At 36.6% G+C, this 17,086-nt stretch overlaps 2 protein-coding genes across 3 annotated transcripts in view; one reads left to right on the top strand and one right to left on the bottom strand.

Moving 5' to 3' along the window:
- The window catches only part of LOC105043642 (uncharacterized), a 197,448-nt gene that overhangs the window by 135,137 nt on the left and 45,225 nt on the right, over nucleotides 1-17,086 (bottom strand). The gene's annotated exons all lie outside the window — the stretch shown is intronic.
- LOC105035478 (uncharacterized) lies at nucleotides 13,224-15,720 on the top strand. The gene is given in 8 exon segments (XM_073255725.1): nucleotides 13,224-13,286; nucleotides 13,289-13,308; nucleotides 13,415-13,475; nucleotides 13,618-13,989; nucleotides 15,072-15,412; nucleotides 15,489-15,537; nucleotides 15,540-15,596; nucleotides 15,599-15,720. Coding segments are annotated over 8 exon segments (1,038 nt in total). The 5' UTR covers nucleotides 13,224-13,255; the 3' UTR covers nucleotides 15,706-15,720.

Genomic DNA, 17,086 nt, shown 5'->3' with positions numbered 1-17,086 from the left:
TTCTCCCCTATGGCAATGCTCAAATCCATTCGGATAATGCTTGCAATAGCTGCCATCTGGATTATGAGATCTGACAGATAGATGTAAAGACAGCTTTCCTGAATGGAGAGCTGACCGAAGAGGTGTATATGATACAACCTGAGGGGTTTACATCCACAGATGAGTCCAAGTGTGCAAGCTTCAGAGATCCATTTATGGATTGAAGCAAGCTTCTCGGAGTTGGAACATGCATTTTGATAAGTGATCAAAACGTATGGCTTCGTTAAGAATGGAGAAGAGCCCTGCATCTATAAATGGGCAAATGGTCCAGTTGTGGTATTTTTTCTTGTACGTGGATGACATTCTCTTAATCGGAATAACATCCCTGCACTACAGGAAATAAAAGTTTGGATTGTCATCGCAGTTCTCCATGAAGGACTTGGGTGAAGCATCTACATCCTAGGATGAAGATCTATAGGATAGATCTAAAAGGATACTTGGGTTATCCCAGTCTACATACATAGACACTATGCTGAAGAGGTTCAGCATGGAGAATTTCAAGAAGGCTATCTACCGATAGGCCATGAAATTTCTCTCTCTAAGAAGATTGTCTGACAACTCCTGAAGAGAGAGAGCGTATGAGTAGAGTCCCATATGCTTCGTCGTGGATCTATCATATACGTCATGAATGTACAAGGCCAGATGTGGCATACTCACTAGGAGTAGTGAGTAGATACCAATCTGATCCTAGAGAAAACACTGAAAAGTGGTTAAAGCCATCTTTAAGTATTTGAGAAATACTAAGGACCAATGGTTGGTTTATGACAGTCAGATCTGAAACTTGTGGGGTTCACAGACTCCAGCTTTCAATCTGACCATGATGATAGCAGAAGCATGTCGGTTATATCTTTACTCTGAATGGTGGAGCCATCTGCTGGAAAAGTTCCAAGCAGCATACTGTGGTAGACTCCGTTTGTGAGGTGGAGTACATCGCATCATCGATACTGCGAAAGAAGCTGTGTGGTGAGAAAATTCATCACCGAGCTCGGAGTAGCACTCTCCCTCGATGGTCCGATCCTGCTCTACTACGATAGCACTGGTGCCATAGCTCAGGCAAAGGAACCCAAAGCACACCAGCGGACGAAGTATATTTTGCATCGTTCCACCTGATCGGGAGATCGTAGATCGAGGTGACGTCGACCTTCAGAAGATCGACAGAAAGGAGAACCTAACCGACCCCTTCACTAAAGCCCTGGCGATAAAGGAGTTCGACAACCACAAGTCGAAGATGGGTATTAGATACTGTGCCGAGTGGCTTTAGGACAAGTGAGAGTTGTTGAAAAATATATCCCAAAAGTCAATCGTCAGCCTGTTGACGGTTGAGCAACCTTCTATTGTAATTGATTTGTTAATAAATAAAATATATTTTTGATATTTTCATCATAAGTTTTCATCTTCTAATGAACTCTATTATTGTGATGAAATCTTAGGACTATTTAGGTTCGATAAAGAGAGGATTTATCGATTAGTCCTTAAAATTGTTCATGACAAATGATAGGCTGTTAATAAGGACGACAGCTTTTATCGAGCATAGGTCGCTGTAGGCCATATGGGTTGGTTGTCCTCTTAAATAAGGAGTGTGGAGATATTGGTATGGCATACAGGTGAGATGTAAGGATACATCATCATTGAACATGACCAACTCCAGAGTATTTGCTATCGAGAATATCTCTGATGGGATATAAGTATAAGTGTCCCTTAGACCTGAGATCGCCTCAATGACTTGCAAATAACTCACTGTGCTTTGGTATTGGACTAACTGAATTTCTAATTCAGTGATAGAAGGCTTCTGGGTACAGTCAAGTACTTGCAAAGTCAGAGTATGATCAAGATGGGATTGACCACTCCAAGAGTTAGAGAAGAATGAGTCGCTGTATTTCAATTTACAAAATCTTGATCAGGATAATCCATCAGATGGATTTGATATTTTGAAATATAATGTGGACAACCTAATCAGAGTTGACAGTTAAACTTTGAGGTGTCCTATGAGCAATTTAGTCAAGGGGATGAATTATATGAAAACTATATCCACATGGGTTCTAAGGATGTTGTTCTATACATTCAACCTATCCGGCCGTCGGGTACCATTGCTAGATGGTCACTTTGATTGATAAAAAATTTATTCCTACATACTGACTTAGGTTCGGACCTATAAGGTCACATACATTAGAGTTCACGATCCGATCGGATGGTTGATCAACGATTAAGAATCGTTCTAGGTTAAACGATCAATACGATTGACATTTAACCTGTGCAAGTATTGCAAGAGGATCGATTAGCAATTTGATTGCTAATTGGCTTAATTTGATTAAGTCAATGGGCTGAGATTAAGTCTAATTGAATATGATTTAATTAATTTAGTTTGGCTTGATTGGATCAAGTCCAATTGGTTTATTGGATAAGCCTAGTGCAAGGAAAAACTAGTCCTAATTCAATTAGGACTTGGGTCAACCTAATTTCTAATTCGATTAAAAAATTAAATTAGATTTAAATTAATTTAATCTGATTAAATTAGGTTTTAATTAGATTAAGATCTATTTTAATTTAGTTCATTTGGTTTTGGTTTGATTTAGTTTGAGAAACCAAATTTGAACAAGTCATAGATTGAACCCTAGTAAGACTAGGATTCCACCTTGCGCCACCTTAGCCCCCACACCCACTCTCTCTTATTTTGTGCAATAAGACCTTCTCTTCAGGCCTTCACGCATGCCCAAAGCTTTCCACTCTTTCTCTCTTACATGAAATATGGTTGTGGACCAAGTCAAAGTAGGAATTAGTTTGGATTTCAAATTCTACGAGATAGAATTTTAGGAAACCAAAACTCTTTCCTTATGGCACTGATTTTATCTAGATTTTTTTTGAAATTTTTATGGGTTTTATGGCACATATTATGCATTCTTTTTTGGTGGTCCATGGCAAAAAAAGGAGGGGGCACCCAAGAGTTGGGCACCCCTTGTCTTACCCTGTTTGGATTTTTCTTGACTAGGTATTTGACCTAGATAAGGATTCTTTATATATCTTGATTTAAGATGAATTTTTTCTTGAAATTTTCGAAAATTATAGAGCATTGAGAGATCTTTGGGGTGTATGAAAATTAGGAAGAAAGAGTGTTAGGGCATAGAGATATAATAGATACAAAACTAAGTGTCTGGGTTAGAGCAAAGAGAAGAAGAAGAGGGTCTTCTTCTAGGATTGCTGAGTTCACCTCTTTCCTTCCTCCATCTGTGAGTTTTCTGAGAGTGTCTCATATCTAAAACTCCTCCTACTTCTCATCTTTAGAAGAGTGCAAATTAAGAAGAAGGAGGCATCTGATTGAACATCGAAGAAGGATCAGCACAGTACTAGCATATTGTGCTGATTTTTGGATCAAAATTTTGATCATGATTCATGGGCTCGTGTGGATGACTCCTAGAGGCTGGATGCATGTGTGGCTTACAACATCATCCTCAACTCGGATCAGTAAAGTTAAAACATCTAACTTGCAAGATAATAGATCTAATCTATTATATTTTACATACATTAGATATAGTATAGAAACATGTTGATATGATCAACATGTAGTTCTTGCTCTTTATATTTTAATTTTTGATTTAATACCATATAATAATCATATAATAGGATCTTAGATCTAGGGATTCTCTGATTTTAATAAGATAAATTTTGATTTATTTTAGTCTTCCACTGTCTGATCTTGAAAAAGTTTCAAGATCTAATCCTGAAACCCTAGATCTGATTTCTTCATGAGATAGGGTATGGTATACTCACTAGGATAGTGAGTGGATACTTGCAAGATCTGGATGAGAATCACTAAAAGATCATTCATAAGTATTTGAGAAAAACTAAGGACCAGCGATTCAGTTATAGAGAATTTAACTTAAAATTTATAGAGTATGACTCCAGTTTTTAGTTGGACATAATAATAGTAAGAATATATCAGAATACATCTTTACCCTAAATAATAGAGCAATCTATTGAAAAGTTTCAAGCAAAAAAATATAGCCAATTCAATTTGTGAGGCAGAATGCATTGCAGCATCCGATGCTTGCAAGGAAGCTATATGATTGTATAAGTTCACTGGCATGCTAGGAATGGCACCCTTCGATGATGGTTCTGCTATATTATATAGCACCGGAGCCATAGCTCATGCCAAGGAGCTGAAGTTTCATTAGCTTACTAAGTATTTTGTATTATTACCATCTCATTCAGAAAAATTTGTAAAGATGATGTCAATCTTTAGAAGATCGACGGAAAGAAAAATCTGACCAACTCATTTACTAAAGCCTCGATATTTAAGAGTTCTGAGATGATAAATTGAAGATGAGTATATGATACTATACTGATTGATTTTAGTTCAAGTGAGAGTTGTTGAAAATTGTGTCCTAAAGTCAATCATTTGATGATTGTGCTAGTTATAAATATATATGAATTGATAAATAATAAAAGTTATTTAGCCTTTTTCATCATAAGACTACATCTTCTAACGAACTCCTGTATTATGATGAAGTCTTTAGAACTATTTTGATCGATAAAGGAGGATTTATTGTGTAGTTCTTAAACTAATTCACGATCAAACGATACACTATTACTAGGATGATAGCTATATCAAGTGTAGGTCATTGTGTGCCATATGCGTTGGTTGTCCTTATAACCAAATGGCATAGAGACACTAGTATGGCATGCAAGTGAGATGTAGGAGTACATCTCATTGAACATAACCAACTGTGGAGTATTCTGCTATCAAGAGTAGCTCGCAAAAGGTATGGGTATAAGTGTCCCGTCGATCTGAGATCACCACGGTGACTTACAAGCAACTCACTATACTTTGATGTCGGACATCTAAATTTATAATTCAATGATGGAAGGTTTCTGGGTGTAGTCAAATACTTGTTAAGTTAGTGCATGAGTCAAGATGGGATTGATCTCTCCGAATTAGTAGGAGTTAATATATCAATATATTTTAATTTAGCAAAATCTGAGCTCGGATAATCTATGTGATAGATTTGAAAGATTGAAATATAATATAGATGACTTATCTAAGATTGACAGTTAAATCCTAGATCATTCTCAAGTATTAAGGTCAAAGGGATGAATTATATGGTAACCATATGCCAGTAGGTTCTTTAATGTTGTTTCATCATCATTTGACCTATCCGGATGTCGGATCACCATTGCTAGATGATTATATTGATTGATTCAAAAATTTATTTCTGTGCTACCAGCTTAGGTTTGAACCTATGAGATCACACTCAAAAGAAGTTTCTGACTGATTATATGGCTGATTAACAATTGAGAATCATTCAAGGACTTAATCATCAATTGGATTGATGGTTAACCTTATTCAAAAATTATAATAAATTTATTCACCAAGTGTTAGTGAATTAATGAAGAATTAATCAATAATTATATTACTAATTAACTCAATTTAATTGAGTAAATAAAATTAAATAAAATCTAATTGAATTAGATTCAATTAGGTTTGACCCGATTAGGTTATGAGATGACCTAATCACTAAGGAAGAATTGTTCCTGATTTGATCAGGATTTTGATTTAATCAATTCTTAATTTGATTATAATTTGATTAAAAAATTATGAAACTAATTAGATTAGATTTCATCTATTTTATTTGAGCTAAACCAGATGTGATTTGATTTGAATTCAAATAAGAAAATTAAGAGTCCATATAGGATTGGACTCTCCTTCTCCTATGCGCCACACTTTGCACACCATATTTCCTCACGCACAAATATTTTTTTCATGAGATTTTTTTATGCCAAAGAGTTCTTCTCCCTCTCTATCTCACATCCAAATCTAATTTGATTTGGATAAAAGAAAGGTTTTGAAATTGGATTTTAAAACATTCCTTATCAAGAGAGTCTGTTCTTATCCAAATCACTCCACATGCCATCCCTTTTATTCTCTTTCTTTTGTGTGACTTTTTGAGAGAATTTTTTATGTGAGAAATCAAATAATGATTTGATTCATCATGAAAAATTATGAGAAGGGGCATTTCATATTTTTTTTAGGGTGTGGAATTTGTGGAAAGGCGACACATCTTGATAGAGTCCAAGATCCTTAAGACTCTTCATCCCTACCTCATTACACACTAATAAAAGGTTTTTTTTTTTTTGTTTTTGAGTGTGTAAGAAAGAATAGAGAGAGGCTTTCATGTTGAGAGGGGTCTTGGGCATGATTTCATGGTGTGAAAGAAGAGGAGAGCCCTCTTCTCTTGGGTTAGCGCAAAACCTAATTTCTAAGGTTTTCTATCTCAGGATTTGAGAAAAGAGAAAAATATAAAGAAAATTATTTTCTTCTTCATCTTTCTTTCACCTTTTCATCTCCTCCAAAAGTCCATCTTCAATCTCTAAAAAGATTTCAGAGATTTGAAGAAAGGATCCTAATCAGTCATGAAGAAGATCTTCGTGCGAGCTAGCACTCCTGAAATGATCGATCAGATCAGAACTTCAAGTAGACATTTCGTAGAGGTCGGATATATATGTGGCTGTGAGCAACCAGTAAGGATCTTCTTCACCATGTCTCTTAGTAGCGACGATTGTCGATCCATACTCAGATATCGAGTTCTAAATTTAGATAGGTGTAGATTTGATCTACTACTTACATCTATGCATGTAGATTTTATCATGTGATTATTTCAGATTTTATATGCAACATATCATATCATAGATCCTAGAGTAGGTTGATTTGATGATTAGATCATATGCATGTTAGATTAATTTGATTAATCTAATTATCTTTCACTATAATTTATTCAAAAATTTTTGAAATATATGCATGAAATTGCCTACATTTTTCAACAATCCCATCATTGCCTAATAACATCTCATGTTGATAGGATTGTTGCATCTTTCTGATGCAACTAAACTACTGTAACTAGTCGAGAATAATCAGTACCAGTAGGACGTCCACACTCCTACAACGATGGAAGATCTAAAACTTAATATTTATGGAGAGATTTTGATTTAGATCTCTTCTACATAGTCACATACATCTCATATAAATAATAGGTTTGGTTCAAGTCAGTACATCTTATGTCTGATTAACTTGGTTTAGGTCAGTACATCTGATGTCTGACAAATCTAGTTTAGATCAGCACATCTCATCTGATTAATCTGATTTAGATTAGCACATCTCATATCTGATTAATCTAATTTAGGTCAGCACATCTCATGTCCGACTAACCTAGTTTATGTCAGCACATCTCATATTTGATTAACCTGGTTTAGGTCAGCATAATCTCATGTCTGACAATCCTAGTCGACAAGAGTGAATACGAATGACTAAGCAACCTTATGCAAAACTTAATCGACTATGTTGGTTAGGTAAGTGAGATCGGTGGGAGGGTAGCCAATGCTTGCCTTAGACATCATCGTAATAGTTAGGTAAGCATGCTTTCAATTAAAAATCATTGATCGAGACTTGTCTTAGATACAATTGATCAATTAAAATTGAATGGGACAATCTAGCTGCTCGGGCTCGATCTACTGAGCCAAATTAGGTTTTGAGTTTAATCAACTCACATCAAATGTGAATCGATACGATCAATTATAACTAAACTCGATGTTGAGTCTCTTTAATCTAATCCTAATCAACTATTGATTAGGTTCGATCAACTGCTCAAAATCGATAAGAATTCTAACTTGATCTAATCAAAAATTCTAATTGTTGTCTAATCATTAGACCAAATTGTTCAACCCATGCTCTCATACTTAAAAATTTGATTCGAGAAATGATTTTTAGATTATGTTTAAGTGCATGAATTAATGGCTTATGATCTTGAAACAATTTCAGATGTAAACATAATGTCATATATCACGTATATGGTTACTTTAGATCTAATAATTAACTATCATATATCATATATTTGAAAAATCAAATCTAAAACTAACTAAGCACATATCATATGTATATAAATTAGATCTAAATTAATGATTAAAATAATTTAAAAATATTTTTTTAAAAATCTCATTCGGATCATACTAGAACAATCTTTACGGTATAAAAGGTCAACCTTATGCTAGGACAACCTTATATTAGTCCGATGCGATCTTAATCATTTTAATTTTAGATCTAATAAGAAAATGGCATATCTCATATATCAATTTTTAGATCTAAAATTTATTGATTAACTTATTTCAAAAATTATTTTCAAAATTGATTAATCTTGTACTAGAACATCCTTTGTGGTATAAGAAGTAAACCTTATACCAGAATAACCTTATTTCAGTACAAAGTTGATTTTTATCAATTTTACTTTTAGATCTGAAAGGAAATCAGATCTGAAAGTTATTTCATGCATGTTAGAAACCATGCCTCTGATACTACCATTAGAGTTCTAGGTGATTAGTACACAGATTTTCATCTTATGAAATTACACGGTGGAAAGGTAAGATTAAAACTATTTTAATCTAAAGCATGCTTGGATCTAATTCTAAAATCACCCATGGATCATTTTAAACATGCTATGAAATAAATATTTTAGATCTAAAAATAAAATCAGAGAAGGAAGAATGATTACCTTAATCGCTATCTTTTCTTCTTACTCAGATCGGATCCGATGGATGCCTGGGGTTTCTATCGGAGCCGCACAAGCATTCGACCTCTACTAGTATCTACATGAAGATAATCTGATCGAAGTATCAAGGCCACTAGAGTGCAAGCATCTTGCAGGTCTCGCTCTTTAACTAGAATCTTGACTCTTCTTATAGATCTCAAAGAAGAGGGCTACAGCACGAACCATTCATACTAATCTGATGGGATCTAAACAGAACATCAGGAAGAGATGAAGAAATTATTTTCTTCTTCTCTTTCTCTCTCTAGACTCTCTCTCTATCAAATCAGATCTAAGGAGAAGTGGGGTGTTAAGATGGAGAAGGGATCGGGCGTCGAGATGGAACTTACGGCAAAGCAAAAACACACATGGATACAGAATAGCGCACGCCCCTTTTTCTTCTCTTTATTTTGTCATGCAAAACCTCATCTCAATGCCCAATTATAATAAGATCTGATCCAAGCCAAACTCAATTTAAATTTGAATTTATTTAAATTAAATCCTATCAGCAATAGAGACCAAACCATAAGGGGAGCCCCCAACTTGCGCCTCCTCTCCTCTTCACATGCGCATAGAGAAAAGGGACGATAATTCTAGCACCCCACTCCCCTTTTGGTCAGCCAGAAGAGAGAGAAGCCCAGTGAACTGGGGCTCTAACAACCCATTTTAATTAAGTTTCAAATTGGGTTCAATTTGAATCCAAGTTGAGCCCGATTCGAATCAAATTCGAAAAGACTATCAACCCTGATCTAATTAGGATTGCAATCCAAGTCCAACTTGGATAATTAAACCCAATTAATCTTAAATTAAATTAAATTAAATTAAATTTAAATTAAATTTAAATTAAATTAATTAAAATTTAATTTATAATTTAATCAGATCTAATTAAATTATAATATTTATAATTAAGTCTCTCATGCTAACAATTAGCAGTTTCTAAATATGTAACCCTTACATAATTAGTAGTTATTAAATTTGTAACTATTACAAATTGATTTAAATCATCAATCTGCTTGATAATTTGATTATGATCTAAGCTATTGATCAGATTGTGCTCTTTTTATGTGACCTATTAGGTCCTATTCTGTCTGGTAGTGAGACATACCATGTTCTCCATCGCAGTATCATCAAAACTCCTTTCAATGGGTTGGAATATTTTCAACTCAATCCAATAAGGATCGTTGATCTGAAAATAATCCTAGTGAGTTCTCATAATCTATCAGTGACGTTTAGCAGCATATAGTGGTAACCCAGTAGAATAGAAAGATGAACCTCTAAGTGTAGTTACCGTATGATTAAGTTCTTCTATCAAGAGTTTTGACATGATGCAGGCTATGAAAACTCATCAAAATCTACATATCCGTCATATGTCAAACTTAATTAGCTTGAGTTCAATTGTGAATTCTTGAAAATTCTTTTTCATTATCATACTACTGTGGCCACAGACTTAAGGACCCAGCCTCTTAGATCACATAGGACTACTCCTTAACTACTAAAATTGATAGATCCCCTATAAGTGTACTCCTACTCCTACAATGAACCTACTATAAGCAATGAGCACCATAAGGCCCTGAATGACTAGGGACCATATTTATGTATTGTTAAAATACAGCAATCCAACTGTAAGCAGTCGAGGTACTGTAGATCAAAGAACTACTCATACAACTACAGCATCAAGATAGTTACGATGAGTGAGTAGATATCCATCTGACTTCTCATTCTTAGTCACACTCAATATCGTTATTCTCGAACAGTCACTTGCACTTTCGCTCCAATGTTCCCACACCGTAGACTCAAGACTTATCTATCTGAAAGAGAAGCGATCCATGCATCAATCTTAACAGACTAATCACCATCGAATATGTATCATTAACCATTAACTCCTTAGATGATTCTAGGACATATTACTTTAGAATAAAAATGATTGTCTATTTTATTAATTTTAATAAATCAAATACAAAAATATATCTTAAAAAAATATAATGTGTCAGTGTCAGTCAACAATTGACTTTTCAGATCATATATCTAACATCTAGGTAGGGATGAGCCGATAAAAGTCAAGAAGATTGAAAATGAAGGATAAAAGGAAAATCAAAATCCAACTCAAAGAAATTTTTCATAAATCATGAGCTGTCCCTCAAGAGCATCAGGCATCCGACCAGTCTGATCAAATAGTTCCAACCAAAATTGGTCAAAAAATCGATACTAAGCTCGGATCCTCTTCAGATCAGACTCAGTAAGGATAGATCTCTCTTCGCTCTAGCCCATGCTCAGAGACATCCGAACCAGATAGTTTATACTAAACTAGAAGGTCCGAAGCGGTAGAGGTTCGGGGTTCTACCCAGGACCCGACCCGAGGAGGAATTGGCTGAGAACCCTGATCGGCTCGAAGGTCTTCATCCTGGGTCTCATTGCCATTGGATTCTATTTTGATCGAAGAAAAGACAAAAATAGAAAGAAAATTCAAAGAAAATGGAGGACGAAGATGGAAAAATAGAACAAATAAAGGATCCAAAAGTTGAAAACCTAAAACAATAACAAAGGGAAACTAAAAAAGTGTAGGAAAGAAGGGAGTAGCTAAGGAAGGCCCACCGAACAATCAACGACAACCCCAAAAGTGATCACTAGAAGCCCTGCAAATGGCGAACAACAATGAAGAAGCCTTTCAATGGCAACGGAAGCAGGATGTCTAAAGAAGAAATAGTGGACGGTGTAGAACCACCAGAGGGACGCCAGTATTTATAGCCATGCTCACGATCTGGATCAATCCGATGGTTTGACGAACCCACCTGAGATGTTGACGCATGTCATCTGCAGTTGACACAGTAATCCACAGTGATTATGAAAATGTTCACCTTGCCATGTAAGTAATCCATAGTGATGACAAAAAACATGCACCCTACCATGTGTCAGCCTCAGGTATGGCATGATGGAAATCAAGAGATCCTCGAAATCGAATGTTTTAAATGATTTCTGCATGTTGCCTTTATTCCTGTGCTTCCATAATTGCAACGTTTCAGCCAAAATGTCACTTTGGGAACCGAAGCCTAGGACACTCTACACAATAATACTGCACAAATCTCAGTGTGAACTTGAAGCCGACCTTAGATATGTTCCACAATCAAAAAATTGCTCCATCAACAAACTACTCTCATTGTCCAAAATAAGCAAGCTACTTTGAACTTGAGAGTAGGGGGCAAATACTTGGATATGAGTCATTTGGATGAGCTATTTTTCACTGACTGGGGTACTTTGGCACAAGATTGAGACAACCTAATACCTATACCATGTTGTAAGTCTGATGAGGAGGAAGATTGTACAAGCAAATGACCTTAGGTGACAATCAAACTGAATATCAGATAACACCGCCTTGAGGTTATCATACATTCAAGCATCCTCGGACTCAAGTTGAGGATCCAACCATCCTCATACATTCAACCATCCTTAAGCTACTAGCCATCTCAATGGTGGGGTTAGGTCATCAAAATCTCCCAATAATTTCTAAAATATGGCAACTTGTATCCACGACTAACAATCATGATTTGTAGATTAATGGATGGATTTTCAATCCTAACGATCTATCCAATTAAGATCTAACAATCTATGATATTAGAGTCTAACGATCTACTAAATTTAGGCATAATAGTCTACAACTCTATCTCTATATAAAGAGGTAACCAGGGGATCCTAAGATAAGCAAACACACATACTTATAAAGAACAATATCTATATACTATTCTCATTTTCTCTCTTCTTCTTTTTCTAATTTCAAGCTCCGGCTTACTTAAACATCGGAAGGTCCCCCATCGGAGCACCTTCGGTGCATGTGGACTTCCATTACAGGTTCCCCTAGATGGAGGTGCCTCTTCAGCCAAACCCAAGCTTCATATCGGTGGATGACGGATGTTAATCCGAAGGCTTACAGCAATAGAATCCATAGGAAGAAGAGAGAGGTTTTTTTATAGACGAGATCCTAGGGTTTAGCCTAAATTTGCCATGCCCTGGGACTCTCGGTTTTCACCAGATTTGGGAGAGAAAAAGATTCCTAATAGGAGTCTTCTCTCCATCCTACGCATGCTCAAGTCAAATCAAGCTAGGCTGACCTGATCCACCCGGGTAATCAACTAGTTCATCACAGCAACAAATCCAAGGATTCTCCTGCATCAAGCTATTAGCTAACTTGGATTATGTGCCATTTTCTTTCTTGGTCATCATTGACTTTCTTATCCCTTTGATACAAATTCCATAGACAATTTTATTGAATCATCCCCTCATAATTTGAGTTATTCCTTTCCAATTCAATAGCATACATACAGCAATAAAAAAAGGTTGGGGCGTGTATTGATAACATGTTAGCTAGCAAATGAGCAAATGAACACTATAGTTTGAGATACCAGGAGAATTTTTTATTTTTTATTTTTTGTTCCAACAAGCATCCAGTTAATTTCGGGTCGCCTTTTAGAGCCCATACAAGGCCCATGTCTCTGCACTAGGAAGATCAGGTGCACATCAGATCGGGTTCGGGTCGAATCAGTTTTTACCCGACCCACTAGGCCCACAGGGTATAGATTTTACAAGGGTTTAAACGTGTGGAAGGCAATCCACATCCCCCAGCAACGAAGAGGTGCAACAAGGTAGCGACAAAGAGAATGCAGCTCCAGTCCGTTCGTTGCTTTCACCCGTCCCCCATTCTTCCACCACCGTGAGTAGTCTTCTCATAACCCTCTAAACTCTAATTTACCTTTCTGTTCTTAAATAATTCTTAGATTTCTGATTCTTTTCCCGTCCTTTCTTTTATCTGATTCCAGCTATCTCTCGGTAATTTCGGGTGGAAAAACGTCGGATTTCGACCTGGAAACGCCTCTAAGAGTACCTCTTTTGACTTTGGATTTCTCTCAAGAATCTTTTTTTCTTTTTAATATATATGAAAAAAATTCATCTTTATTCATATTTCTGGCAATGTAATCTTGGTTCCATTTTTATTGGGAACTTTCCGCTAAAACTCCACTAGGGGCAAGTAAGGTGTTCTCCTTTTTGCCTGACTTGGAGAATTCTCATGGAGTAAAAAAGGTGGTTCTTTCTACTCCCAATTCAAATGCTCGCCCCATGGCGGACACTCCAAATTCTGGTGTGGTTCAAAGGTCTGGTTCTGTTGGGAGGATTGGTTTGGACCCCTTCCGTGGGAAGTCAGGTTCAGTTTCTTTCTGTGGATTGACCCACCAGCTGTTGGAAGAGAGGAAATTGGTTTCATCCCCTTTCAGGGATGGTACGGGGTCGTATGTTTGGGCTGTCGGCCCAGTCGCATTGATATTGTCACTGGTCCTTCCCCAATTTTTCCTTGGCAATGCTATTGAAATATTACTCAAAGATGAGATTCTTGCAGGTATTTCATCGCTTCATATCATTTTTGCAGCTTACTTGAAGAAATTAAATCCCTTTCTGCAACCTTAGTTGACTACTCGTAGTTTTATGTTAATTTTTATACTGATTTTGCCATCTAGTGCATTGTTGTTTTGGCTCCGATTCTTCTGCTGGAGATTGAATTTTATGTAATGAATAAGTTTTGATTGGTATTGGTTTCTGATGAGTTTTGTTTTGGCAAAAGTGTTAGTTATCTTGCAAGTTGTTTTGATGTCTTTATCCTTTTGGTAGTGGAATATAAATTTGATGTTCTGCTGATTTTCTCTTGCATTTTTCTCTTATGCAGGGGATTAAATTTTTTTCTTTAATAGCACCTTTATGCCATTTTGCCTTTAGGCTCACGTTATTTGTAGATGAATTCAATTGCAATTTAATCTAGTAACCTTGCTGGCAATCTTCTGACTATATTTCTAATGATTTCATCATTTTTGGATGCTATGCTTGATGCATCAAAGACAGCCAAAATTCTGGTAGTTTATAACCACTGTCGTCTTTTCTTGCCCCCCGCGCCCCCCCGCGGGAATTTTTTTGAATAGATTTTCTGAAAAAAATTGGGCAATAATTGTTGTCATCAATTATCAATCCCTGTTATTGCAGTTTGTAAAACAAAGAGTTTTTGGAGACAACAACCATCTTTCAGATTGATCTTTGTTGATGAAGCTCAAATCTGTATCATTTATAAATTTGAGTTTTCGAAAGCGAACAGCTGAGGCTCAGAAGCCATGAAAACTCTGGCAGAGGTTGAGAAGAATTTAGAGATTAATGAAATGAGAGGGAAAATTAGAAATTTTATCATAATCGTAGTAATTGTAAAAATATAACTGTTCCAATCTTCCAGAAATATTTTTCAGTCCTATGATATACTCCATAACTATGCAAGAATTATCACTAATAGATTTCAACTAGAGAATACTTCTCTAGTGTTTAAGCAAAAGATCTCAAAATATTTTCCTTATGTGCTTTCAAGAATGCCTTATAGTGATTTTAGTGGCTTGCTTAGTATTGTACTGATTTTGATTTACAATGGTTTCTGCAACCTTGCAGAAATTGTAGCATCATTGTCTTCAGAGGCTATATTTTATGCCGGGCTTGCTGCATTTCTATCTATAACAGATCATGTGCAGCGCCCATATCTTGACTTCAGCTCAAAGAGATGGAGCCTCATCACAGGCCTCAGAGGATACTTGTCTTCTGCCTTCTTCACCATGGGTTTCAAGGTGTTTGTTCCTATTCTTGCTGTATATGTTGCTTGGCCAGTTATTGGTCTCCCAGCTGTGGTTGCAGTTGCTCCATTTCTACTCGGATGTGCAGCTCAATTTGCATTTGAGATGCATGTTGACAAGCGTGGTTCATCTTGTTGGCCTGTACTGCCAATTATCTTTGAGGTATATAACCTGCATATCTGTTTGAACCATCTGTGTTTGGTATAAAATTTTAAGACCCAACTCATTAATTTTGCAGGTATATAGATTGTTTCAGTTAAATAAAGGAGCACATTTTATTGAAAAAATTGATTTTCTATGAGAGGATCCTCCATGACCCCTGCATTAATGGAAAGAGGTGCAACATTGGTTCCATGCTAGTTGTTCTGCAAGTCCTTGGTGTTGTTTGTTTGTGGTCCTTGACTACATTTCTTCTAAGACTCTTCCCTTCTAGACCTGTGGCAGAGAACTACTAAATGTGTAAGTACAGAATACAATCTCTACTTTTATATATACATATGAAAAACTTGTGCAGCACATGACTTTGTTGGCATTAATAAATTTCAGAAAAATTGCAATTCTAATTAATATGAACATTGGAGTTCACAGCCTTCTGTCTTGCAGGTCAGCAGAGCAGAATTCTTGAATTTATATCCTACGTAGGCTAGGTTTCCTTAGTATGATTTACGGAAACTTGAGCAGCATATGCTGATGCGTGATTTCACTAAGGTGTAAAGTCAAACATACATGGTGTTAGGAGTAATTTGGAATGAGCCGGTGATGTATAAAGATTCAAGCCCATTATGACCCATCGAGTCCATATCAGTATCTTTCAAGCGGCCTAATTGTTGCGGTTTGTCCGATCTCTGATCGGCAAATGTCTGTCCCGACCTCTGGTCTGAGGTTATTCTGTCCGATCTCTCATCGGTATGTTCTTAATCAGAATCTTTGGGCAGAAAAGGTTTGGTCCAACCCTTGATCGAAAAAACTATCAGTCCCAACTTCTAGTCGACACGCTACACTCTTTGATCTCTTTTCAAAAGTAGATTGATCGGGCTCAGATTCAAAAGGCAAGTGCCAACTGGCCATAGCTGTCAATGCTATCTGACCACAGTTGTCAATACTTTCTGGGTGTAACCATCTGATCTTAAGAATCTTTCAAGTGTAATCGTCTGATTTTGAGAATTACAACAAATAACCGCATCAGATTTGATCAGTCTGTCTATCAAAAACGGTTACACAACCGTCTCCTTTATAAAAATCAAGCTCCGAGGATCTAGGTAAGTAATCCATCTCAGAGCTAAAATTTTGCTTCTCTGTTTGTGCATTTTGACTTGAGTGTCGGAGAATTTTTGCCGGAGCACAATACTTCGATTCGAATTTTTTTACAGGTTGCTCCAGTGCTGTGCTTCTCAATTTTTGACGTCAAACCAGAAATAAGCCGCAACGGATAGAGGAAGGGCTGAATCTCAGGTCCTATAAAAAAAGCAGACAAGTCAGAAATTTAAAAAGATGGCTCCACGTAGGACTTCCTCCTGACGAACCAACACCTCCAGCTCCCGGCAGGTGCAGAATAAAATAAATCACTTTGCTCCTGCACCTTCGGCGATGGCGGAAGTTTCTGCGCCGGTGCAGCAACCCACGATGGTGATCATGGAGCAATTCAATCTGCTTTTCTAGCAGGTGCAACAACTAATAGCTGTCGTTCAGACAGCGATCCAGCTCCATCGGCACTAACAGCCGGTGAATCAAACCCAACGATTGGCGGTGGATCATACTCAAGAGCCAAGGAGACAGCGGTCTTCGAGTCCTTGATCGGGCATGATTCAACGCCCGGCCGATGATCTCCTTCATGTT

This window comes from Elaeis guineensis, chromosome 4 (genome assembly GCF_000442705.2).
Source record: "Elaeis guineensis isolate ETL-2024a chromosome 4, EG11, whole genome shotgun sequence".
Lineage (NCBI taxonomy): Eukaryota > Viridiplantae > Streptophyta > Magnoliopsida > Arecales > Arecaceae > Elaeis > Elaeis guineensis.
The sequence above is the reverse complement of the archived record's forward strand: the minus strand, read 5'-3'. Positions and strand labels throughout refer to the sequence as shown.